General features: G+C 36.4%; 1 protein-coding gene across 15 annotated transcripts in view; it reads left to right on the forward strand.

The window, feature by feature from the left end:
- RALGAPA1 (Ral GTPase activating protein catalytic subunit alpha 1) overlaps positions 1–27,922 on the forward strand; it is a 205,752-nt gene that overhangs the window by 18,893 nt on the left and 158,937 nt on the right. For all 15 annotated transcript variants that reach the window (XM_081547902.1, XM_081547901.1, XM_081547900.1 and 12 more), the window contains exons 2-6: positions 17,142–17,252; positions 17,807–17,856; positions 20,666–20,723; positions 24,385–24,428; positions 26,357–26,534. In XM_081547902.1, coding sequence (XP_081404028.1) covers positions 17,142–17,252; positions 17,807–17,856; positions 20,666–20,723; positions 24,385–24,428; positions 26,357–26,534 — 441 coding nt within the window. The remainder of the gene's footprint in view (positions 1–17,141; positions 17,253–17,806; positions 17,857–20,665; positions 20,724–24,384; positions 24,429–26,356; positions 26,535–27,922) is intronic.

Here is a 27,922-nt window from a genome sequence, read left to right on the forward strand (position 1 = left end):
GTTGAGGATTTTTGTGTCTTTATTCACAAGGAATATCAATCTGCAGGTTTCTTGTAATGTCTTTGATTTTGGAGTGAAGATAATACTGGCCTCATTGATTTAGTTTCAAAGTGTTCTTTCTATTCTTAGAATTCACCTATGAAGCCATTTGGGCCTGGTCTTTTCTTTGAGGTCAGTTTTCTTTTTTATTAAGTCTTTTTATGGATCTGTTCAGATGTTCTATTTCTTCTTGAGGCAGTTTTGGTAGTTTCTTTTATGTCTTTTCTTTGAATTTGTCCATTATATATCAGTTCAGTCACTCAGTCGTGTTCCACTCTTTGCAACCCCATGGACTGAAACACACCAGGCTCCCCTGTCCATCGCCAACTCCTAGAGCTTGCTCAAACTCATGTCCATCGAGTTGGTGATGCCATGCAACCATCTCATCCTCTGTCGTCTCCTTCTTCTCCTGCCTTCAATCTTTCCCAGCATCAGGGTCTTTTTCAATGAGTCACTTCTTCACATCAGGTGGCCAGAGTATTGGAGTTCCAGCTTCAGCATCAGTCCTTCCAATGGATATTCAGGACTGATTACCTTTAGGATTGACTGGTTGGATCTCCTTGCAGTCCAAAAGACTCTCAAGAGTCTTCTCCAACACCACAGTTCAAAAGCATCAGTTCTTTGGTGCTCAGCTTTCTTTACATGTAGATCACCTAATTTGCTAACATACAGTTGCTCCTAGTATTTCTTAATATGTTTTCTATTACTTTAAGATAGGCAGTAATGTTTTCTTTTCCAGTTTATCTTGGATAGCCTAGCCAAAGATTTGTCAATTTTGTTATCTTTTCGAAGAACTAATTTTGGTTCCTTGATTTCTTAGTATTGTTTTTCTTGTCTGATTTACTTATCTCCATTCTAATTCTTATTATTTCCTTTCTTCCCCATGCTCTTGCTCTTTGTTTTCTAGTTTTGTGGAGTGGAACATTATGTTATTGAGGTGTTTATTAAAGCTCTGACTTTATCTCTATGCATTGTTTTAGCTGAATGCCATGTGTTTGGTTTATTATTTTTTCACTTACAGGTCAAAGTATTTTTTCCAGCAAATTCAATTTACTGTCTAGAATCTTTTCATTTCATCTTGATGGATTCACTTGCTAACAACAAATTCAGTCTTGGTGTACTTGGGGATGCCTTAATTTTGCCTTAATTTTTGAAGGACAGTATTGCTGGACATAGAATTCTTGGTTGCCAGGTGTATTCCTTATGCTTTTCGACTGTGTCATCTCAGTGACTTCTGGCCTCCCTGTTTTCTGATGACAAATTATATTTTTCTTTTTTGAGGCTTTCTTGTTAACTGATGTGTTGTTTCTGTCTTCGTATTCTCAAGATTCTTTCTGTTGTCAACTTTTGACAGTTTTGTTATGAGGTGCTTAGATATGGGTCTGAGTGGGTTGCCATTTCCTTCTCCAGAGGATCCTCCCAAGCCAGGCATTGAACCCACATCTCCTGCACTGGCAGGTGGATTCTTTACCACTGAGCTACCAGGGAAGCCCTAGTGAGTTTCTTAAATATATGGAGAAGTGTGTTTCATCAAATTGGGGAAGTTTTCAGACATTACTTGTTGAAATTCTTGTATTTCTTTTCTCTCCTTTGGGTTCTCCTGATATATATGTATTATTACATTTGATGGTGACCCAGAAATGTTTGAGATTCTGTTCATTTTTATTCATTATTTTTAAGTTCTGTTTGTCAGACTGGATAATTACAACTAACCTATCTTTTGAGTTTGCTTATTTGTATTTTATTTTTAAAAATTCTTTTATTTTTGACTGTGCTGGCTCTTCATTGCTGCACGAGCTTTTCTCTAGTTGCAGCAAGTGGGAGCTACTCTAGTTGTGGTGCGTGGGCTTCATGTTGTGGTGGCTTCTCATGTTGTGGAGCACAGACTCTGGGGTGCACAGCTTCAGTAGTTGTGGGATGTGGGCGCTAGAGCACAGACTCAATAGTTATGGCACACAGGCTTAGTTGCTCAGCAGCATGTGAGATCTTCCCAGATCAGGGATCAAACCCGTGTCATTGGCAGGCAGATTCTTTATCACTGAGCCACCAGGGAAGCCCTGCTTATTTTTAATTTTGCCATTTCAAATGTGCTTTTAAGCTTTTAGTGAGCTTTTCACTTTGTTTATTGTACTTTTAAACTTTTTAAAACATAAAGAACTGAAAGTGAAAGTTGCTCAGTCATGTCCGACTCTTTGGGATCTCATGGACTGTAGCCTGCTAGGCTTCTCTGTCCATGTAATTCTCCAGGCCACAATACTGGAGTGGGTAGCTGTTCCCTTCTTCAAGGCATCTTCCCACTCCAGGGATCGAACCCAGGTCTCCTGCATTGTGGGCAGATTCTTTACCGACTGAGTCACTAGGGAAGCCACCTTACTGTTGACATTCTCTCCTTGGTGAGATACCATTCTCACACTTTCCTTTAGTTCTTTAGACATGATTTTATCTTTTGGAACATATTTAAAACTTGTGATAGTGTTTGATACTATCACACTTGTCTGGTGTATCTAATGTTTGTGCTTTTTCAGGGAGTTTCTATTGACTTCTCTTTTACACGGAGCATACTTTCTTGTATCTTTGTGTCCTGTAATTTTTATTGATATGTTAACATTTTAAATCTTACAGCAACCCTGGAAAACAGTTTCTCCCTCTCTCCCATGATTTGTTGTTGCTTCTGTTTGTTATTGTTGCTGTGTGATTCTTTAATGACTTTCCTGAACTATGTGCAGTCTGTTTTCTTCTATTTATGACCACTGGATTCTTCACTCATTCAGCCTGCTGGTCAGCTAATGATTAGATGGTACAAGCCTGGAGTCGATAAGTCTCCTAGTCTTCACCAAGGGGCTCTGTGTATGTGTTTGGGACATACTATCAATATTCAGGAAACAGTTTACAGCACTTTTTTAGCCTTCACATCCTTCTTGTGTAGTCTCAAGATCAGCCAGAGGTGAAAGTTTAAATATTTTTCCAGTTTTTCCTTAATACGCTCGTAGCTGATGCACATGGCCTTCTATACTCCCTTTAATGTGTTGGTGTTCTTTAAAGTTGTCTATTGGTAGCACATCTCCCGACTTTTCCCTTTTTAAATTTTTTTTTTTGGTTAGTTGTTTACCTCATCAGTGATTGCTGCCCGAGGCAGCTGTGGTGTTAACTAATTGCCACTGATTGTTTTTTCACAAATGACTCCAAGAGAAAAACTGTTGTACTGGGTGAGTTCTGAATTAAGTTAAATAAAGACAAGCTTTGTGAGCTCGGGTTTTCGAAGGAGCAGATAGGTTAGTCAAATAATGATGTTTCTCAGAGCGAAGCATTGAAAGAACTCTGATTCTGTTCTGATTCTTCCAGTGACTGATAGGCTGCTGCTTGTCACTGTGTTCGTGGGCTGTTGGTGTTTAAGGCTGGCCATGGAGATGAGGATGGAGGATGGGAACACAATAAGTTTGAAATGCCACAAAGTTTACTGTCTTTATTGAGATTCAGCCATTTTTCATGAATAAATGTCTTTGTTGCAAGCCTTTGATTAATTTCTAGGTTTCCACAAAAGTTGGTTTTTAGTGTTTACTTTTGCTTAATTGTTTTTAATGAAGATTTTCAGAGTTCTTGCTGATATTATCTACTTATAACCTGCTTTCTAAATTATAAATAATGTTTCTTAGTTTTATTAAAATATTCTTTTATGAATATTTTTAGTGACTGCCTATTCACTTGCATGTATGTACCATGATTCATTTAGTGTCTTACTGTGTAGTGGGTAGTGGGCAAGATAGTAGAAGTTAGGGAAGAAAAATAGGACTTGTGTATCATGTGAGGGAACCTGGCATTATCCTGTTTACAGTGGGAAGCCCTGCAAATATTTTAAGTAGATGAGTGATACAGGTAGTTGGACTTAGGTTTGGGTAAATTATTCTGGTAGCAGTGTGTGGAGGATGGATAAAAAGTTGGCTTAGAATATTGTGAGAATAGTTAAGGAGGCTACTAATAAAATTCAGGCAAAAGATCGTGAAGTATCAAATGACAGCAGGCATCGAAATTCATTGCAGAGCTGTTTAGGTGAAAAAGGAGTGATTTGTTGAGTAGTGGGGGTGGGGTGGAGTGGAGGGAGCTGAAAAGAGGGGGATGAATCTGAATTGAATGTCAAGCTTAAGATTTAGATAATATTACCAATGTAGTAAGGGAATGTTAATAATAAAGAACTTGAAGATGAGGGGAAAGATGGTGGATTCGTTTTGGGCTAAGTTGAGTCTGAAACACCTGTGGAAGATGTAAGTGGATAGGTAATGTAAGCCTGAATCTCAGAAAAGAGCATGAAATAAATAGTAGCTGTGGATTGGTGGTGGTCAGTTGCTTCAGTGGTATCCAAATCTGTGACCCCATGGGCCATAAACCACCAGACTCCTCTGTTGATGGGATTTTCCCAGCAAGAATACTGGAGTGGGTTGGCATGCCCTTCTCCAGGGGATCCTCCCGATCCAGGGATCGAACCCACATCTCCTGCATTGCAGGCTGATTTCATTACCGCCACCAAAGCCCAGGGATTAGGGAAGTATTTTTGTGTAGATAGAGTTCAAGTTGTATCAGATGGAGGAGGAGGACATGTTCCTGGTAGACACCACAATTTAAAGAGAGAGTATACAGAAAGAAAAGTTCATAGTGAACATGGAAAAAGACAGTTCGTTGCTGCCATTATTGTAATAGTTTTTCTGTATCCTCTTCCTTCAGCATTGACTTGTGTCAGCCCTAAACTTTAATGTCACAACTGTTTGTGTGTCTTGGGAGGTAGCATAGAGTAAGGCATACTTTATTCTTAGTTCAGTTTGGTTCTGTTAATTGCTGTTTGATCTAGTGTCTTGGTCTCTTTGAAACTTGGTTTTGAGTTTATTTTTAACTTTTTAATAAAATGAAGGGGTAAAATAAAATTGATAGGTCCCTATCTCCATGGGAATTAATGAAACTAAAAGTATCTAGCTCAGTCTTTAGAGAATGGTGGGTGTTCAGTAAATGATATTACCTTCTTTTCTCCCCATCTTCATATTGTATGAGCAGTTGGTACCAATTTATACTAATGTTTAACTCTTTATACTGTGTGTTAGAGTGGTTTGGTATCACAAATGAATTTAATTAGTGAAATTTTAGGTATTATGATGAAGTGAATAGGCTATAATCAGCCAGTGTCAGGAGATACTTTAAGGTAGTATGCATGTCGGAGAAGGCAATGGCACCCCACTCCAGTACTCTTGCCTAGAAAATCCCATGGACGGAGGAGCCTGGTAGGCTACAGTCCATGGGGTCGCTAAGAGTCGGACACGACTGAGCGACTTCACTTTCGCTTTTCCCTTTCATGCACTGGAGAAGGAAATGGCAACCCACTCCAGTATTCTTGCCTGGAGAATCCTAGGGACGGCGGAGCCTGGTGGGCTGCCGTCTATGGGGTCGCACGGAGTCGGACACGACTGAAGCGACTTAGCAGCAGCAGCAGTATGCATGCAACTGCACTAAATCCTCTGAATTCTTGGTAATTTGCAGTGCCTGCCTGTCCTAAACTTCAGAGTTCCTATCTTATCCCTTGCTGGACTGTGTAGCTTTCAAATAATTCTTTAAAAATACTGTTCTTTCAGAATGAATTCAGTTAAAATTGGCCACAAGTTTATGTTTTGGCCTACCATCTCAAGTGTGGCTAATACGATGGTGGTGATTGAGGGCTCAGCAGAGTTGGTTTGGAATTGTTCAACAGCTTTGTGTGGAGAATTTGAAAAATATATTTGTGGAGAATGAGTAAGATCATGTTTGTGTAACTGTAAAAGTGCTATCTATGCAGATATAAACTATTAAGTAAGCATAAGTGATTACAACTTGTTTGCCTTTCCTTATCTTTATGTTTCCATACTTAGCTTGTATGTTTGATAAAACAGAATTGACTTTGTTCTTAAATCGCACACTGTATCTTTGTTTATTAGGTTCTCTTTTTCACTGTATCTCCTCATTTCCTCTGTACCTATGTGGAATCGCTGAAGACAAGAGAAAAAATTTTATTTTACTTTATAGATTTTAATCTTAAAATTAAAGGGCTTATAAATATTTTCAGATCATCAGTTCAGTTGCTCAGTCGTGTCCAACTCTGCAACCCCATGGACTGCAGCACACCAGGCTTCCATTTGTCACCAACTCGAGCTTACTCAAACTCATGTCCTTTGAGTCGGTGATGCCATCCAACCATCTCATCCTCTGTCATCCCCTTCTCCCGCCTTCAGTCTTTCCTAACATCAGGGTCTTTTCCAACGAGTCCGTTCTTCGCATCAGGGGCCAAAGTATTGGAGTTTCAGCTTTAGCATCAGTACTTCCAATGAATATTCAGGACAGATTTCCTTTAGGATGGACTGGTTGGATCCCCTTGCAATCCGAGGGATTCTCAAGAATCTTCTCCAACACCACAGTTCAAAAGCAACAATTCTTCAGCGCTCAGCTTTCTTTATAGTCCAACTCTCACATCCATACATGACTACTGGAAAAACCATAGCTTTGACTAGACGGACCTTTGTTGGCAAAGATATGTCTCTGCTTTTTAATATGCTTTCAGATCATGATCACATATTAATGCTTCCTTCAGTGCTTTTTGTTTTTTCAGTTTATACATTTTTATTTTCCTATCATATCAGGAGCTTTTCTGCAGTTATTTTGAAACATCAGTATGATAAAGAGATGAGCTACATATCTTAAGCGATTTTGCTTGCTTTGAAATTTTAGCGTGTTTTTAGTATGATTTGTATCTGCTTGCTTTTCATGATAAAGGACTAATGAGTAATAAGTATTTGAAAGATAAAAAAAACAAACATCTTAAGTATTTATACAGGAGATAGGTTCCTAGCTTTTGTTTTGATGAATTAAAACATTCAGGACAGTTATCAAGAGAGAGATTGACTTGCCTGCTTGCTACATTGTTAAATACAAGAGTGAGTTTGCCATTTTCATTTATGTTATTGATTTTAGTAATTATTTTCTGAGTTATTATTTCTAGTTAAAATGATTTTCTAGTTAAAATGTTGGGACAGTAGACTATTTTTGAAAGCATTAAGAAAAAAGTAGTTGTTTTTTGGTTTTGTTTTATTGCTTTAAATTCCTTTATAAATGTGTTATGAGTGTTTTTCAAGTTTTGGGGGTTTTTTCTTAAGATGCATTCACAGGGAGCTTCCAGGTGGTGCCGTGGTAAAGAATCTGCTTGCCAGTGCAAGAATGTATTCACATGTGCAAAAACTTCTGTGGACACAGAGGAGCATAGGTTTAAGTGTTGAGGAAATACTCTGTAGATCAATGCATTTCCTAGAGTGTTTCCAGAAACTTTATTTTTGAAGTTCCATTTCACCCACTCTCACTTCAAAAAGCATACTGGAATGAAAGTAATGAAAATAGTGTTGAATATATATTAAATTAGGTTTTTTTAAACAGCTTTACTGAGCTTTTTAAAATGTATGTTATACATAATTAACATATAGTAAACTTCATATATTTTAAGTGCACACTTTATATTTCTTGGAAGCAGCGTAGTTGAGTTTTGCTTTTTTTGTACATCTGACAGTCTCTAACATTTTGAGGGTATCATTTTTATTTAATGTGGTTATTTATATAGAGTCTGTCATCTATTCTTTATCTTCTACTTACCCGCTTTCATTATTGTTTCTCTTTTTCTGCCTTTGTTTGTATTAATCAAGTATTTCTGTGACTTTTGTATTCTTTTTTTTTTTTGTCTTATTACCAGTACATTTTTGTTTTATTTTAGTAGTTAATGTTTATAGTAGTTATTTAGTCACTAAGTCATGTCTGACTCCTTTACGACCCCATGGACTGTAGCCCACCAGACTTCTCAATCCATGGGATTTCTTAGGTAAGAATACTGGAGTGGGTTGCCATTTCCTTCTCCAGGGAATCTTCCAAACCCAGGGATCGAACCCACATCTGCTGCATTGACAGGTGACAATTCTTTACCACTGAACCACCTAGGGCAGCCCAATGTTTATAGTACCTATATGTACACATTTCTTAACATTTCACCTTAGATATTGTAATTTTGATTGATACCTAGAAGCTCGATTTGAGTAGTTCTTTTTATACAGCTTCCACCCTCAACTTTTTGGATATGTGGAATATGGTTAGAATAACTGTATTCATGTCCTTTTCTGCTTGCCTAACATCTGTGTTAAAATCTGGTTTAAATCTGATTTGATGATTATTTTCATTATGATTTAGGTTTTCCTGCTTCTCTGCATGCCTGGTAGTCTTCAATTAAATACCAGACAAGATGCATTTATTTCATCCTGGATATTTGTATACCTATAAAATTGAGCTCTGTTCAGATGATGTTGAAAACAGTTTGGTCTGTTTGCATCTTGCTTTTATGCTATGTTCAGTGGCTCTGGAGTAGTGTTCATTCTAGGGCTAATTGCTGCATCAATTGTGAGTTTTCCTAGTCTGGCTTGTGGGAATTAGGTACTCTTCCTGGCCTATATGAGTACTTGGGAATCTTACCTCTAGTCCTTTCCAGCACTTTCCTCCTCTTATATGGGGGCTTAACTTTAGTTATTAATTCTAAATTTGCTTAATTTTGGTCAGAGAGCATGTGTTAATCACTCAGTCGTGTCTGACTCTCTGCAACCCCATGAACTGTAGCCCACCAGGCTCCTCTGTCCATGGGATTCTCCAGGCAAGACGAGTGGGTTTCCATTGCCTTCTCCAGGGCATCTTCCTGACCCAGGGTTTGAATCTGGGTCTCCTACATTGCAGGCAGAATCTTTACCTCTGAGCCACCAGGAAAGCCCAGAGAGCATGGTATGTGCTGTTTTTCTTGGTTCTTTTTCTCTTTAGTTTATGTCGTTATTAGTTCACTTTTACATGAAAAGATTTATACTGTATTGAATTCAGAGTTTAAGGGTAAAGTGCTAATTGTGTTGTTCAAATCTTACGCATAGTTACTAGCCTTACCTTTGCTAAATATGAGACAGATGTGTTAAAATCTACCATACTTTTAAAAATTTATCTATTTTTAACCATAGGATAATTGCTCTCCAGTATTGTGTTGGTTTCTACCAAACATCAACGTGAATCAGCCATAGGTATGCATATGTCCTCTCCCTCTTGAACCTCCCTCCACATCCCACCCCTCTAGGTTGTTACAGAGTCCTGGTTTGAGTTCCCTGAGTCATTCAGCAAATTCACATTGGCTGTCTGTTTTAGGTATGGTAATGTGTGTTACCATGTCACTTTTTCCATACATCCCGCCCTCTCCAAAATCTACCACACTTTAAGTGACTTTGCTTTTCCTTAGATAGCTGTTGATTTATGCTTTTTATATTTTATACCTCTTCATGCAGAATTGAAATTAAAGCTTCCTGGTAAATAGAGCTTTTTGTCAAAATACATTCAGTTCAGTTCAATCACTCAGTCGTGTCTGACTCTTTGAGACCCTATGGACTGCAGCATGCCAGGCCTCTCTGTCCATTGCCAGCTCCTGGAGTTTACTCAAACTCATGTCCATTGAGTCAGTGATGCCATCCAACCATCTCATTCTCTGTCGTCTCCTTCTCCTCCTGCCTTCAATCTTTCCCAGCATCAGGGTCTTTCCCAAGGAGTCAGTTCTTTGCATCAGGTGGCCAGAGTATTGGAGTTTCAGCTTCAGCATCAGTCCTTCCAATGAATATTCAGAACTGATTTCCTTTAGGATGGACTTGTTGGATCTCCTTGCTGTCCAAGGGACTCTGAAGAGTCTCCTCCAACACCACAGTTCAAAAACATCAATTCTTCGGCACTCAGCTTTCTTTATAGTCCAACTCTCACATCCATACATGACTACTGGAAAAATCATACCCTTGACTGGACGGACCTTTGTTGGTAATGTCATGTCTCTGCTTTTTAATAAGCAGTCTAGGTTGGTCATAACTTTGCTCCCAAGGAGTAAGCGTCTTTTAGTTTCATGGCTGCAGTCACCATCTGCAATGATTTTGGAGCCCAAAAAAATAGTCTGCCGCTGTTTCTGGTGTTTCCCCATCTATTTGCCCTGAAGTAATGGGACCAGATGCCATGATCTTAGTTTTCTGAATTTGAGTTTTAAGCCAGTTTTTTCACTCTCCTCTTTCACTTTCATCAAGAGGCTCTTTGGTTGCTCTTCACTTTCTTCCATAAGGGTGCCTATCTGAGGTTATTGATACTTCTCCTGGCAACCTTGATTCCAGCTTGTGTTTCATCCAATCCAGCATTTCTCATGATGTACTCTGCATATAAGTTAAATGAGCAGGGGGACAGTACACAGCCCTGACGTACTCCATTCCCGATTTGGAACCAGTCTGTTGTTTCATGTCCAGTTCTAACTGTTGCTTCTTGACCTGCCTCTCAGGAGACAGGTCAGGTGGTCTGATATTCCCATCTCTTGAAGAATTTTCCACAGTTTATTGTGATCCACACAGTCAAAGGCTTTGGCATAGTCAATAAAGCAGAAATAGATGTTTTTCTTGAACTCTCTTGCTTTTTTGATATCCCAGTGGATGTTGGCAATTTGATCTTTGGTTCCTCTGCCTTCTCTAAATCCAGCTTGAACATCTGGAAGTTCACGGTTCACGTACTGTTGAAGCCTGGCTTGGAGGATTTTGAGCATTACTTTGCTAGTGTGTGAGGTGAGTGCAATTATGCGGTAGTTTGAACGTTCTTTGGCATTGCCTTTCTTTGGGATTAGAATGAAAACGGACCTTTCCCAGTTCTGTGGCCACTGATGAGTTTTCCAAGTTTGCTGGCATATTGAGTGCAGCATTTTCACAGCATCATCTTTTAGGATTTGAAATAGCTCAACTGGAATGCCATCACCTCCACTAGCTTTGTTCTTAGTGATGTTTCCTAAGGTCCACTTGACTTTGCATTCCAGGATGTCTGGCTCTAGGTGAGTGATCTCACCATCGTGGTTATGTGGGTCGTGAAGATCTTTTTTGTATAGTTCTTGTGTGTATTCTTGCTATCTCTTCTTAATATCTTCTGCTTCTGTTAGGTTCATACCATTTCTGTCCATCAGCGAGCCCATATTTGCATGAAATGTTCCCTTGGTATCTCTAATATTCTCGAAGAGATCTCTAGTCTTTTCCATTCTATTGTTTTCCTTTATTTCTTTGCATTGATCACTGAGGAAACCTTTCTTATCTCTCTCTGCTATTCTTTGGAACTCTGCCTTCAAACGGGTATATCTTTACTTTTCTCCTTTACCTTTAGCTTCTCTTCTTTTCCTAGCTGTTTGTAAGGCCTCCTCAGACAACCATTTTGCCTTTTTGCATTTCTTTTTCTTGAGAATGGTCTTGATCACTGCTCCTGTACAATGTCACGAACCTCTGTCCATAGTTCTTCAGGCACTCTGCTGCAGTCCATGGGGTGGCAAAGAGTTGGACATGACTGAGTGACTGAACTGACCCAGCCTTGGCGTCTGCGGGCTCTATGGTAGGGTTAATGGTGAACTGAAAGAGTGTTTACACTAAGGGGGCCCTTACCAGCCTGCTCCTGCCAGTGCCCCTGTCCCCATACCAACCCATGCCTCCACAGGCAGCCCTCCAACACTAGCTGGTAATTTTGGTTCAGTCTCCTATGGGGTCACTGCTCCTTTCTTCTGGGTCTTGGTATGTGCAAAATTTTGTTTGTGCTTTCTAAGATTGGAGTCTCCCTTTTCCCCAGTCCCCTGGAAGTCCTGTAATCAAATCCCGCTGTCCCTCAAGGTCAGATTGCATGAGGATTCCCATCCCTTTATCAGATCACCAGGCTGGGAAGCCTGGGGTGAGGTTCACAACTTTCTCAACAGTGGGAGGACTTCTTTGGTAGTAGTGTTCTCCAGTTTGTGGGTCACCCACCCTGAGGTTATTGGATTTCATTTTATCGTGATTGAGCCGCTCTACCGTCTTGCTACAGGTCTCTTCTTTGTCTTTGGGCGTGGAGTATCTATTTTTGTTTGTCTTTGGACGTGGAGTATCTATTTTTGGTGGGTTCCAGCATCCTCCTGTCCATGGTTGTTCAACAGCTAGTTGCAATTTTGGTGCTCTCGCAGGAGGACGTGAGCACACATTCTCCTACTCTACCATCTTCTCTCGTCATCTTTATATAATATTTTCATCTTGTTATTCTTCTGTGTTAGAACATTCTGAATAAGAGCACCAGGCTCTCTTCCAAGTATTTGTTTCTTTCCTTTGTCCTTTCTTTTCTTCCTCCTTTTTCTCAGTTTCTTCTCAGTTCTCATATATCTGCCTCTTTTTAGAACTTGATAATGTATTATTTATAATTTTCCAGCCTGTTTGTATAGTTTTGCCCCCCTCCTCCTCTTTTCTCTTTTCCTCCTACTTTTCTCTTCTGCTTTCCTCCTTAATTGTGCTTAACTCCATATTGTTTGTATCTTAATACTATATTTTTGTGTTTCTTTCCCCTTACCTTTCTCCCTTCTCTTCATCCTTCCTTCCGATCTCCTTCCCTCCATATTTCCCCTTCAACCCCTTCCTGCCTTTCACCATTCCACATTCTTACCGTCTTCCTCTCCCCTCTTAGCCCTTTTCCAACATCCCACTTGCTCCTTTCCTACTTACTCTCTTTTCTTCCTTTCCACTCCTTCTCCCCTCTCTTGTTTTGAGCTTGTATTTATTTTTATCCAGCATTTCTGTGTCTCTGCAATTGCAGAGGTTTTTGGTGTGTTATTCACCATATTGTTGCATCAGTCCTCATTATTATTGGTTATTTTAAGGAAATAATTTGCATTGTTCTTTAGTTTATTATTAGAAGCAGATTCCTTGTATTACACTTCATAGTTTAGTGTATTGTAATGCCATCATTTGAGAAAAAGTTCTAAATGGTAATTTTTTTTAAACAGGTGAGGAGGAAGAATGATGACATTGCAAAATTTGTTGAATTTTTGGTCTTCCAACTTGGGTTATGTGATAACTTTTATAAGGGAGGTATTTAGTACAGGTGTTTGAAATTTAAGCTCAGGAACACTGGCTTCTAAACTGTGTAATTGTTAATTATGTATGTAACAGAGCTTAAATGTCTTCAAAGTATGTAGTAGGAAATAGATACTTTAACCTTATTTATAAAAAGATCTTAAAGAGACATCCGAAATTTTATTTGTGAAAACTCAGTGAGGTCTGGAACTGTTTTGCCACTTAAAGTTAGTATTCCCAAAGGTCTTCAAAGCATTCCTAAGCCTGAGTCAGTTTTTTACAAGCTCAGAAACTTCAATCTTAATTTATATTTGAAATGTTTATTTGATTCCTTTAAGGAAACTCTAGTTCATAGACAAATCAAACAGAAGTATTTCTAAAATTGGGGAAATTTTTGAATGTTTAAGCTTTTAAGTTCCAGCCATCAATTTAGCACTTTGCAGAGCACTCCTTCAGATTAAAATTTTGAAAAAAATATCAAAGGTTAAAGAAGCTAAGACATGCTTCCTGTCCCCCAAAACATCCAGTATCTATAAAAGAATAATATATTTGGCACTCCATTTTGGAGTCGTGGGTCTGCATCCTCAGATTCAACCTATTGTGGATCTAGAATATTTAGGGGAAAAAGTTCTAGAAAGTTCCAGAAATCAAAAGTTGAATTTGCTTTACCCAGTCAGCTATTTATATAGCATTTATATCATGTTAGGTTTTATAAGAAATCTACAGATGATGTAAAGTGTGTGGGAGGATGTGCATAAGTTATATGCAGATATCATGTCATTTTATATAAGGGACTTACTTGAGTGTGCTTAGATTTTGGCATCTGATGGCTTCCTGGAACCTTCACCTGCTGATACAGAGGGACAGTTGTACCAGCTAATGTGACATAATTAGGAGCTATATTGTCTGAAATTAATGGAGGCATTCACAGAAAGAGGAAAAAACAATACCCATAATGGGCTATGGGCATTTGAGGGGGGAAAGGTATTGGGTAGAAGTTTTTCCCATAATCTTTCTTCCTGCTTTCTTTTTTTTTTTTATATTTTCCTTTCTCTTGTGTTATTATTTTATAGAGAGTTGTTTTTAAACTAGTGAAGCCTTCTTTTATATTATTCTTTTATATCTACCTGTCCTTTTATATCCACATTTTTTGTGTGTTTCTTCTCCTATTTTCCCCCCACCATGTAAATTTTGTGAATTGATGAGCAAAAGTATTTTATAAGAGTTTTTATTTGCTAACTAGATCATTATAAATAGATACAGATTTAAAAAACAAATTTCTTTTTTTCAATCCAGTACTTTTTATTAGTAAGTATGTAGTTTCCAGGCTTTGTTTAACCTGGTGTACGGGAAGGAAATAGAGAGAGGCTGTCTTGGCTCCTAAATTATGTTGCAAAATCTTGAGTTGATTCACGTTTGCTTCTGTTATGTTTTGATTTTTTTGTTTGTTTTGCTTTGTTTTTGTTCTCTTTTTCTTTTTTCCCTGGGGACATTAGTTTTGTTAGAAACATTAGTTTCCGGAAATTTAGTGATAATTATAGCAGTTTATTTCATTCTGATTTCATAGTTCTTTGTTATTTCAAACTACTCTATGGGGAAAATAGAATACTTTTCCTGTTTATTTTAGTGTATGTTTTATTTTGGTATTCTTTAAAATATGTTTAACTAGTATTCAGTGACTATTATTCTTATCTTTGTTGTTATTTTTCTTATAAATGTGTTAACACTGAATAACATAGAGGTAAGGAGCGTGAGCACCAAGTCCAGGCTGTGTGTTCTGTGCTTAGTCACTCAGTCGTGTCTCACTCTTTGAGACCCCGTGGACTGTACCCCGCCAGGCTCCTCTGTCCATGGGGATTCTCCAGGCAAGAATACTAGAATGGGTTGCCATGCCCTCATCCAGGGAATCTTCCCAAACCAGGGATCGAACCCAGGTTGCCCACATCGCAGGTGAATTCTTTAGTCTGAGCCACCAGGGAAGCCCAGTCCAGGCTGTGTTGAGTTTAAATCCATGATTCTGTTTCTTACTAACTGAATTACTTAAACTCTCTATGCCTGTTTCCTCATCGTTAGGATAATAATAGTCCTTATTTCATAGTGCTGTTCTGAGGAATATAAGAATTAATTTCTATAAAGAACTTAGAAGAGTGTCTGGCATATGGGAAATATTGTTTATGTTACCTGTTACCCCCCACCCCCAGTTCTCTGAAGAGTCACACAGATACTGTTACAGGTAGGAATAGAACCTGGGTGTTCTTATTCCAGTCAAGATGAAACAATGCTATTTTGCTTGTCAGTAGGTTATGCAGTGTTTTCCAAGATATAAATTTCCGAGCTACAAAGTGAATACAATAAAATTAAAATTATATATTTATTTATAATAAAACACATTTGCATGTTCAGCACTGTGTAAGGTTTTGGAAATGCTAAGGTAGACACACTTTCTGTCCTAAAGAAGCCATAGACTAGTCCTGGAAAAGAGACAAGGAAATACTTCAGACATAATTACTTGCAAGAGAGAGAATTGTAGAGAACAGAAGGAAATAGGAGAGGGCATCCATCCCTTCCTTTGGGAGGGTGAAGCAAAAGGGAAACGGTCTTGGAAAACTCCATAGGTGAGATATCATTCAAGAGTTATTATGAATATTCATAGGATAATATAATACACCACAGAGAGTTTAAAGTGCTATGTATATGTTGTTAATATTTAACTTTATACTGAAATCTTCTATTCAGCCTTAAAGCATTCCAAGAAATTAATTGATTCTTACCTTTAACTTGAGTTTACCAACAAGTAGTAGTTTTTCCTATATTTTACTCCCAGAATGTAAAAAAAAAAAAATCTTTTTCCAGTTGCTTTTTTCAGATTTGTTTATTGTAGAAGAGACATGTGCTTTTTGTAAATGAATTTTGAATAGTTGGAAGTATATAAAAGTTATTAATTCCTCCCCCTTTCCTCAACTTTCATCACTCCCTCTGAAAACAAACAATAAAATGCGTAAGTAAAGAATCTGCCTGCAGTTCAGGAGAGCCTGTTTTGAATCCTGGGTTGGGAATATCCCCTGGAGAAGAGAGAGGCTACCCACTCCATTATTCTTGGGCTTCCCTGGTGGCTCAGACGGTAAAGCATTTGCCTGCAATGTGGGAGACCTGGGTTTGATCCCTGGGTTGGGAAGATCCCCTGGAGGAGGGCATGGCAACCCACTCCAATATTCTTGCCTGGAGATTCCCCATGTACAGAGGAGCCTGGCGGGCTGCAGTCCGTGAGGTTGCAAAGCATTGGAGAAGACAGAGCGACTAAGCACAAGCACCTGTATAGCTGTGTAGCTATCTTGCTTTAAATGATAAATGCCATTTCCTTAGTTTGCACTTAAGACATTTTATGACATATCAAGGCTACTTTTTCCATTTTATTTTTATCAAAATGCTCAAAGCTAGCCAAAATGAATGATTTTTCTGCATTCTACCCTGTTTTCCTCACTTCATGTTTTTGTTTATACCAAGAATGTCTTATTCAAAACCACCACATCATATCCAAATTCTTTCCTGTCCGTAAAGATCTTTTCAGATAATACATCCTCTGTAAAAGCTTTTCTTTTTTCCTCACCTTCACTCCTTCCTGTGTTTTGAAAGTAATTTTGTGTTAGTACCCAACACTTGCTGCTGTGGATACAGTTAAATGTTTAGTTTTCTGTGCTTTGGACTACACTGACAGTTCTTGTAGCAGTATTTTATGAGTTTTGCAATACTTAAATGCCTATTTGTAAAGCCTGTTGTTAGATATTTAAAAGAAATTATTTTAGTCATGTTTTATTACTCTTAGAAATACTGACTTTTAACTGTCTTGGGGAGAAGTTACAAAATGTGAGCTGTGAATTGAAAATAAAACTTCTTTTTTTGGTTTGGTTAATGATTTTGGATGAATCTTTCTGAGACATTGTTTTCTTCAAAGATTATGATAACCTGATTTGGTCAGTTTTTAAAATTAAAACTAAAATCTTTAAAAACTAAAGTTGTGAGAATAAGGTATAAATAAATCTCTCAAATATTTTAATAGAAGTTTAAGAGCAGTTCTTTGACATTTTTGAAGGAAACTTTCCACAATAAATATTTGCTGAATGTGATATAAATAGTAATCACTAAAAACTGTTTTCATTTATTTTTCAGAGAATGCAGAATCCATTGATCTTAAACAGTTTTTTGACCAACATTTTTCACATATATATTATGTGTTTTTTGAGAATTTTGTTACTATTGAAGCTAGTCTTAAACAGAAAGGTAAGATGTTAAAATCAATCCTGGCTTATGCTGATGTTTCAAATAATTGTCATAAACATTCACTTAAAATAGACTTGCACATTGGAATTTTAGTATTACTTCACTTCTCCTCTTAGATGGCTTGTAGACACCCTGCTCACACTGTGGGTTAGTAGTATTAATAACACCCTTATTATTTTGAGAAGGCTTAGAAAGATTTGCCTTTTCTCTGGTCAGATTTACCTGTTTTCTCACCTTTATTCTGCCCTAGGGCCATGTGTCAGGTTTGAGCAGTCATTTTCGTAATTTCATTTTTAAGAGTTCACTTAAGAGTTTTCCACAATATATTATGATTTGTATTTTAGACATAAATATGTAGAACCTAAATTTAATTGTCTAAAAAGAGTAGAAATGCTATGATATTGTCTACACATTGAACAGAATACAGTTTAAATATTTTATTAAAGAATCACTGAGAAAAAACTATGCCTGAAATATTTTAAGCTTTTTAAGTGGTTGTTGACATTGAGGACAAAATGATAATGTTTAAATATTTTTCTGTAAAAATGTTTTAGGTCACAAGTCTCAAAGGGAGGAATTGGATGCTATACTTTTTATTTTTGAGGTACGTACCTACCCATGTAACTTTTTTCCCAAAATTAACTTTTGGAACATACAAAGGAATATATTGAATATTAACAAGCACTGTGAATCTGCCATGTTTTTTAAAAACTGAATTGTTTAACCTAAAAAAATACCCGTCTTAATTATTTTCTGAGGTACACTAGGTACAGATAGAATTAATGGTTTTATGCATTTGAAGCCACAATTGGTACAATATTTACGGTGTTTACAAGCAATGAAAATTTTAATTTGTGGAATGTTCACACCAATGGAGAATATTTTTAAGAAATTCTAAAACATTCTTACTTGAGAGGGTAAATTCATGGAACTGTTATATACCTAAGATGTTCATAGTTTCTGCTTTAACTGCTTTCCATTGAAAACTTGTATAGAATAGTTTTAAACATTTTATACATTGTTCTAACATATTACTTTTTATTGGGGCAGGACAAGTTTTTATTGCAATAAGCAGAAGGAAATGACAACATATGATACTCTGTTAAAATTTCTGTTTTATTTTTGGCACCGTGATAAAAATGAGGGACACACATGCTTTTCAAATAACTCCTTGCTCTTCATTCTGGCTTTCAAATCAAATAGTGATAGGAGTATTCCAATCTTTATTGAGAATTTTAGTGATCAGGAAACAGCCAGGATTAGACCTTGTGTTTTGAAAGGCATAAAGAATTTAGAAATCAATTTCTAAAGATTGAACTATTCTATTTACTGCTAATTAAAGATAAAATTCACTGTTTTGTATATTGACTATTTTGGTATGGTTTAGAAGAATTTAAAGAATTTGATCTCTCTCAGTTGCTGAGTTAGTCACAGCTTAAAAAAAGAAAGGTTTTTTTTTTTTAAGCATTCCAAAAGAAGTAACTGGTTTGGTACCTGCTGTGCAGTTAATTTTCGTTAGTCATTAACCCTGCGGAATTTGCTCATATTTACCTCCCAAAGTGTTTGCATGAATTGTTTACAAGGGGAATATTAAAGCATGGATATTTTGAGAAAGAATAAAAAGTATGTACAGAGAAGAGGTAATAATTCCTGGAAAGTATTCCTTCAGACATTCATGAAACTATATTTAGGCAATGGAGATCACTGACTAGTTAATAGAAGCTCTCTCGGTATTCCTTCTATTAAAACATAATACTTATTTTTTTGTATGTAATCTATACTGGTCATTTGTTACTCTTTGAACTGAAATGTTTGTCTATAATCTGTCACTAAATTTCATTAGGAAAAAAAGTGTTAAATGTAGGGTTTTTATCTTTTGGAAAGAATACTTAACCTGTGTGCTGTTTTTGTACTTATGATGGTAGCAATATCTGACTTTGACCTTTAGAGACTAATGATTTAAAAGATCAAGAAATTATCTAAATAAACTGACTTCCTTTTTCTGGAATAAAATGGATCATTGTGGAATGTTAGTACGACATAGGATTGATATTCTGTTTTCTTCTGTGTAGTTAAGAGTATACATGATTTCTTTCATCTTTATATTACTGAATAAAAAGATGATGAAGTGTAATTTAATAGTGATAATGTAGAAGTACTTTAAGTAGTTCACAGACTTGTCTTTTTAGTTTTCTGTAATTTTATCTCTTTCCATACTGGAATAAATATAATTATACAGTTGCTGGCTAAGTATGGGAGAAATGTAGGAGGGCAAGGCTGAAGAATTTTATGTATCTTATGTGGGAATAGCTTTATAATTTCTTCATCATCCTCTTATATGAGAAGTACTAGAGACGATTATCAAAAGGAAGACAGAGAAGTGTAAAAACAGGCATACCATTCTTTGAACAGAATAGTATGAAAGCACAAATTCTGGAAATAGGAATATGGAAGCTGGAATCTGTTTTTCCACTTTGTAACCTAAGCACATTTCTTAACATGTTATGGCAAATGAGATCACTCCTTTTAGGATGGTTTTGAGGATTAATGAAATATCCTTTATATAGAGTGTCTATTATTTGGCCCTTATGAACATTCAATTAATGGTGACTCTAAATGGTAATAAAATAGAGCAGCAATAATAACAAATACCATTCAGCAAGCAGATGAGTATTGAGAACATAGTTCAACAGCATAATAAGGCAGCTATTGAACTAGAATAACTCATATAGGTGCAATATGTAAAGGAAAATAAAGACAAAATTTTGAAGATATTTTATGTAAGAAATATTCCAGACTTGTAGAAGTATGTATGGGTTAGCTTAGCCATAGGGCTCCTGAATTTTAAAATTTTTTTCTCATACCTATAGCCATTATAATATATAAGTATCTTTGGGTTCACCTGATTAATTTAGTACAAGTATTTGATAGGATTTTTGTGAAAGCAAAATATTTCCCCTCTTAGGTATATCGAAATAAGAGAAAGAAAACTACTTGAAGAGAAAATACCACAGATAATAGTATCTAAAAGAATTTAAAACAGATCAGTTGTTTCCCCAGAAAGTCTAAGAATAGAAAACAAGCCTTAAAAAATATAGTATTTATTCACTAAAGAGAAATATAATTTTTACATCTTTGTAAAAGATAAATTTCATCAATTTCCTGTTCCAAGACTTAGTTAGTATAGCCTGTTGTTTTTTGGAGTTTTCAGATACTGATCAGTATGCCAGTGCTGAAGTAGTGCCACTACCATCAGACTAGCTCAAAGATGATTTTGTATTTGTAATACTATCTTCTGCATAAAAAACTCTTAAAGGCTTTGTGTAAGTTCTTTAATTTTTCACATTGTTCAAGATGTGGACTTGTTACTTGCTTTTCATACTTTTCTTTGTTTTATTCATATTGATTTTTAGAAAATTTTACAACTTCTTCCAGAAAGAATTCATCAGCGATGGCAGTTTCATAGTATTGGTAAGTAATATAAATTCTATTTCACATTTGAAATAAATGATAATATTTGAACATATTCTGTAATGAGTTGGCTATTGTTTGAAATGAGTTCATAGTTTATACTTTAGTAAAAATAAAGAATACAGAATTAAACTTACTGGGAATATAAGATAAAAACATACATGAAGGCATGTTAGATTCCATAGTGGCATGTTAAATTTCTTTGATCCACCTGTTACTTACTCTGACTATGTTAGCAATGATTATAAACTATAAAGCCTAAAAATAAAATAAAAGTAGACTCTGCATTAAAGTAAATATTCTGTAATCAGAAATGGGAGAGAAAATGCAAAGTGCCAAGTAGAGTAAGAGCCATGGGTTCCAGGTTTGAGAGCAAGCAGTGCAGGTTGGCAGTTTGCTCCATTAAAAAAAAAGAGGGAACCTGGGGTTTAGCTTACTGCTTGAAGAGCCAAAGTAGAACTTCCCGGATCAAGAGATGAAGCTGAAAAGGAAAAATGTGCAGCCCTGTTGTGGATTACTGTGAAAGACCAAGTAGGCAGGAGGTCACAGGCTTCTCTTACAAGGAGGTAAGCCAAGATGCTAGCTAGCTTGGAGTCTGGTTCTTTAACAATCATAGCATTGCCACAGGACTCTCTGACTCTCATTGTAAGCCTTTTTTCCCTCTTGGATGAAAAAGGAATCTGCAGGTAGGCAATTTCTGGCTTTGGTTCAGTGTCTCAGTGAGAACAAAGGTGATTGCTAGTGATTCTCGTGACCTTTCTCTTGTGGCAAATACATAGACAGCAACCATATCTACATTGTTGAAGTAGAATGTTATAGACCTTATATTCATTTGCAAAAGTTGTATTTTCCTATTAAAAAAGAGTCATAGATTTATTTAGGCCCTACAATTCTTAATCAGTGGTAGCAAATAAAATCTCTGAGGCTTTGAAACGATAAATCATCCCAATTAGCAGTTCTGGAAACGAAAGAAACTACATATAGGATGGATATTGATGCAGGGGCTAAAACAGACAAAATTTTAAATAAAGCCTTTTGAGAACAAACTTTTTTGATAAAGCTCAAGACTAAAAATGATGTGTCCTTAATATATAAAGAACTCTAGCAACTCAGTAAGACAGATCAGTTTTTTAAATATCACACCAAAGAAGACATATGAATTGCTAATAAGCATGATAAGGTGCTCAATAGAATAGTGAAATCCTGTTTTTTATTTCATAATCATGAAAATGTTTTTGGTTATCTGTGAAGAAACTTCTCTAGACATCTGAACTTCTAAAGTTTTTCTCCTGAGGAATGTAGTCTTCAATCTGTAAAAGAGCTTTGGGCTATCTGGTTGTCATGATGAGTAGTATTCCAATAAATGTCCAATTTGAGAAGATATATCAATGGTCATTTTTCTTTGTCACTAAGAATCCTTAAAAAAAAAGTAATTTGAACAACTTTACACTAACAAGTTAGGCAGCTTTTTCTTTAAAATATTTATTTATTTGACCGTGCTGGGTCTTTGTTGCAGCATGTGAGATTTCGTTCCCTGACCAGGGTTGGAAACCAGGCCCCCTGTATTGGCAGTACAGAATCTTAGCCACTGGATCACCAGGGAAGTCTCCCAAGGCAGTTTTAGTAAAATCAACAAATTCCTAGAAAGATACAAATTATTCAAACTGATTAAAAAAAGAATGTGCTCAGTCCCTTGGTTGTGTCCAACTCTTTGCAACCCCATGGAGTGTAACCTGCCAGGCTTCTCTGTCCATGGGATTTTCCAGGCAGAAATAGTGGAATGGGTTGCTATTTCCTTCTCCAGCAGATCTTCCCAGCCTAGGGACTGAATCCACATTTCCTACACTGGTGGCAGATTCTTTACCACTGAGCGACCTGGGAGCCCTTGTTTAGATAACTCACTTTCAGTGCTGCTGCCAGAAAAGCTCTATTCCATTTTGTATCTCCTTGTGTCTGTAGTTGTTCCCTGTTGTTGAATACCTTAAAAACAACATCTACTAATTGAGAAAGATTCATTTCAAATATACCATCTAATGTCTATAATTTTTAAATCTCTGAGGCACTTAAGGTAACAATTACAAATTTTCTCACAAAGGAAAGGTTAACTCCAAATGTCTTAAAAAGATGTAATATCAGTTGGTCACAAACTCTTTCAGAAAATAAAGGAACTCTTCCCAATCTATGTACATGTCTATTATTATCTTGATAATAAAGCCAGATTAAAGACTTCACAAAAGAACACAGTAGTGTTCAATATCCATCATAAACACAGAGGCAAAAATCTTTAATAATTTATTAGCAAACTAAATTTAGTAGTATGAAAAGACTGTATATTAATGGTAACCAGTTGGGATTTATCTCAGGGATGCAAGATTGGTGTAACATTTGAAAAGCATTTTGTGAAAAATACAATCTTAATAGAATAAATGGCAAAACCACCTATAATGCTGACTGATCATGCCAGTAGAAGAAAAAGCATCCGACAGAATTTACTGCCCATGCATGATTAAAAACACTCATCAGATTTGATTAGTTTTCCACTTAAGTTAATTTTTTTCTGTTCCAGGGTTCAATCGATGATACTGCAATGCTTTTAGCATGTATAGATTTTTTTTAAGAGAGCTGATTAAGACCTAGGCTTTACATAGAATTGTTTTAAGAAACTGAATTTGCTCAGACACGAGGGAGGGAATTGGAGATAAATCAACACAATTTGTTGAAATAGTAAAGCTTATTTTTGTATGATATATAAAGCTTAAGCAATAGAGTCATAGTCTTAATCATTTTATATATATTTCATATAAAAATATGTAATCTTGGTGTTACTAGAAAGAAAAAAGATGCAAGATTAAAACAAATAGCTGTAGAGGAAATTTTGTTACTGGTATACATTTTAAAGATAGAAACTATTTCTAAATATTTTATGGATTTATAAATAAGTAGTAATAACACAAAATATTTTTGGAGATAATAATAACAAAATCTGGATAAGATTTCCTCTGGGGAGGGAAGGAGGAAAATGATTCAGGAAAAGTTCACAGGAGGCTTCAGTGATACTTATATAAAATATTATAGATAACATAAATAAATGAAATTTTGAAATTATGGAAAACATGACACTGTTTAGATTTGTTCAAACTGAATGGTGGACTTTTCTGGTTGTGAATATTATTTCATTATTTTATTATAGGTTTGAAATATTATATAATCACAAGAAAAAGGAATATTATGGATGGTTCTGAGTATTTTGAAAAGAAAAAGTAGTACAGGGGAAACATTTGTTAAGAAATACTAGAGTTTCAGATGTTTATTTGATTATATAATTTTCTACAGTGGTTTTTATTTGTATTAGTGATGGTGAAAGTATTTATTTATATTCTTAGTCTAAGTAAAATATATAGATTGTTGCCTTAAATGCAATTTTGGTTTTATTGTTTGTTTTAATAGGATAAATCATATTTAATTCCAGTAAACCATGTGTTAAAATGGTGACTTTTTATATACCCTCTATCCCAAGACTATGGCCAGAGAGATGTTAAGGTCATCAAGAATAATTTGGAGGTGGCCAAGGACTTGTTTTTAAAGTGTTTTCAAGACTGATAACTCTTGACATTTAGAAATGAATAAGATATGAATGTTTAAAATCATGTTTTCTTTTCAGGATTGATTTTAAAGAAACTACTACACACAGGAAACTCCTTGAAGGTATAATGTAACTATATTTCTTTTTTATATTTAAAACTTTTTTGAATTAATTGTTTTCAGCTGTGCTGGGTCTTCGTTGCTGCACAGGCTTTTCTCTAGTTGTGGCAAGCGAGGGCTACTCTGTGGTTGTGTCCTGGCTTCTCATTGCTGTGGCTTTTCTTGTTGTGGCTCCTAGGCTGTAGAGTACAGGCTCAGTAGTTGTGGCGCACAGGCTTAGTTGCTCTGTGGCATGTGGGATCTTTCTGAAGAGGAACTGAACCCATGTGTCCTGCATTGACAGGTGGTTTCTTTACCAGTGAGCCACTAGGGAAGCCCCATTTCTGTGGGTTTTTTTTTTTTTTTAAACTGAGTAAAGCATATAGTCAACTGCTCCACTTGCCTGCATCAGTGTTTTCCTAAATAAATTTGAATTATCTTCAGTTCCCTTGATTGAAGTGAAATTACTTAAAAAACAGCAGCATGGTCAGTTTACCATGCTAGTGAAAAACTTTTGTAGTTTTACCACTGCATTTGACTCATTTGGCAGAAACACAGTCAGCTCTTCACGTCCATGGGTTCTACATCCATACCATTTTATATATCCGACTTGAGCATATGCTGATTTTGGTATCCATGGTAGGGGAGGTCCTGGAAGCAATACCTCATAGATACTGAGGGACAACTGTGCTTTGCCCTGTGGTCCCCAGAAAATACAAATTATTAAGCTATTCAACAAATAATTCTTCATTTTACCATAGCTATCGTGAGATGTAGAGGGAAGTAGTACATCTGGTAAAAATGGTTTGTTTTTTTTTTTTCTTCGTTTTTATTATCCCATTGTGATGTGGTTAGAAAAGCTTCTCAGTCCAAAAGCATCTTGCTGTAAGTTGGGTAAAAGTCGCATTGTAGGTACTTTGGTGTCAAGGCTTGGGTTTGTAGTACAATGGAATAACAGCTTTGTCCTGTTTCTAACTGAACTGAGAGGGTGGCAACAGATGCCTAGCTTTGGCAGTGGCTGTTTACAAAGCATCTATGTGTGCTAAGTCACTTCAGTCATGTCCAACTCTGTGCTACCCTGTGGACTGTAGCCCGCCAGGCTCCTCTGTCCAGGATTCTCCAGGCAGGAATACTGGAGTGGGTTGCCATCCCTTCTCAAGGAGATTTTTCCGATGCAGGGATTAAACCTGCATCTGTTACATCTCCTGCATTGGCAGGTGGGTTCTTTAACACTAGTGCCACCTGGGAAGCTCAGTTGTCTACAAAGCTGTGGTAGAGTAATATCCGAAGCTATCAGTGAGGTTAGGTTAATGAAGAACTTTGTGTTTTGCTTGGAGATTTGGAGTTTCCTTTGTTTTCTCCTCTTGTCTTCCTGAAAGAGCATTCTTCAGTTTAAATATTTAATTTCTGTGTATTGGGCATTGTTCTAGTTGGTTGAAAATACAGTAATGGCCAAAATTGCCTTTTATAAGCAAATTAAATAAATGAGATAATTTCAGGCCGATAAGCCTTTAAAGGACAAGAGCAATGAGTTAGCAGTGAATCCGGATCCCCATGACCATTCCTTCTTTTAGCAGTTAATAGGAGTGGTCATTGCCCTCTTTCTTCTTGGATTAGAGTGGCAATGTTGGGAAGGATGGAAGTAAACAAGAAGGAAATGATTTTGACTTTTTATAAGTGAAAATTATAGCGTAAAAATTACCTGATAGCTTTAAGTAGTTAGAGACCAAGTTTATTTGTTCAGAATCCATGAATTTAGATTTGTAAATGCTAAGGGAGTCAATAAATTGTCATGGCTATCACTCTGTCTCCCTCCCCTGCCTTCTTTCCTTTTCTTCCTCTCCTTTGCAGAGTATCAGTCTGTAACCATCGTCCAGAGAATTTTGACATGGAAGGAAGAAAATATTTCCATTTTAAATAAAACTACTGTTTTTCATTTCATTTCATTTTAGATTAGGCGGGAAGGTGTTCGGCTTTTCTTATTATGGTTGCAAGCTCTTCAGAATAACTGTAGCAAAGAACAGCTTTGGATGTTCTCATGCTTAATCCCTGGATTTTCAGCACCACAGTCTGAATATGGACCTCGAACTTTAGATAATCTCATTAATCCTCCACTCAACCTTCAAGAAAGTAAGATTCATCTTTTCCATCATTATTTTAAAAATTTTGTGTAGTTTGTTAAAATATATTTTTAAATGTCTGTACATTTTTAACTGGTTAATCCAAGGCCATGTTTTTAAATGTGGGATTTATGAAACAAAACTCATAGAGAAATGATTAGTGGTAGCCAGGGGGGTTGGAGCAAGGTAGGGGGAGGGGTTTGAGGGTGGGCAAAATTGGTGAAGGGGATCTAGAGTTACAAACTTCTAGTAAGAAAGTAAATAAAGTAAGTCATCAGGATGTAATAGACAGCATGGAAACTGTAGTTGATGACAATTGTTGTGAATTTGAAAGTTGCTAAGAAAATAAATATTAGAAGTTCTTACCACAAGAAAAAAATTTTTTGTAATTTTGGTGACAGATGGTAAATACTTATTGGGGTGATTATTTTATAGTGTGTACAAATGTTGAATCATGTTGTACACCTGAAACTAGTATAATGTTGTATGTCAATTATACTTCAGTAAAAAAGGTAAATAAATAAAAATTTTAAAACATCCAGGTATAATGAGGCCAACAGATCAGGAGATGATTGCTGTTAAAAGATAGCTTGTTACTCATAGTTCCCAGGAGAAGGGGGTGTGCCACACCAAGGAGGGTGGTCACACAGGGAAACACCAGGGTCAGCTGGGGATGGGGCTTGAAGGTGGATATCATGGGCACGAGCTCAGTCAGAAATGTGTGAAATAGGGTGAGCACATCTCACACTGGCTAGTTCGGATAATTTTATTAATAGCAGGCTCTGGGGCATAGAGGCTGTCTCTGGTTATTTGGTACCTAGTCCTAGGGGTCATTAGGTTAGGGGACTAGTAGCCCTGAGTGTAAGAGGCCAACAGAGGAAGTGGTAGAGATATGAGCTCTGGATATTTAGTTTGTATCTGAAAGGCAAACTTTCAAGCCTGTAGTTTTCTCTCTCTGGGAATTAGCTAGCTGTGGGAGAGGCTTTCTCACTAGGACCTGTAGGACCCCTGTTATTGTTTAATATAGGCCATTTTTTCATTTAATTTTGAATTGTCATGTATCAGCTTGTATCCGTAGGTAATTTTGATGTACACTGAAGTGCAAGTATGTTTTACTTTGTGCAAAGAGAACTGTAAAAAAAAAAAAAAATCCATCTTTGGGCTTAATTTCTTGCCTGCCGTTTACTCAGAAATAGGTTTAGGAGCCTGCTTATGCTAAACCAGGTACTGGGAAATATTTAAGAGAATTTAGCTAGTTGTAGGTTGATGTTCTTGAATTGTTTTTGTTATAATCAATGTTTTTGAATATCTGAAATGTTAAAAAACATGCAAGTTTCTTCTTTTTTTACAAGTGGACTTTTATAAACAAGGAACTAAAATGCTAACTTTTCTTTCTTT

This window comes from Giraffa tippelskirchi, chromosome 12 (assembly GCF_054371585.1).
Source record: "Giraffa tippelskirchi isolate mGirTip1 chromosome 12, T2T-mGirTip1v1.2.pri, whole genome shotgun sequence".
Taxonomy (NCBI): Eukaryota; Metazoa; Chordata; class Mammalia; order Artiodactyla; family Giraffidae; genus Giraffa; species Giraffa tippelskirchi.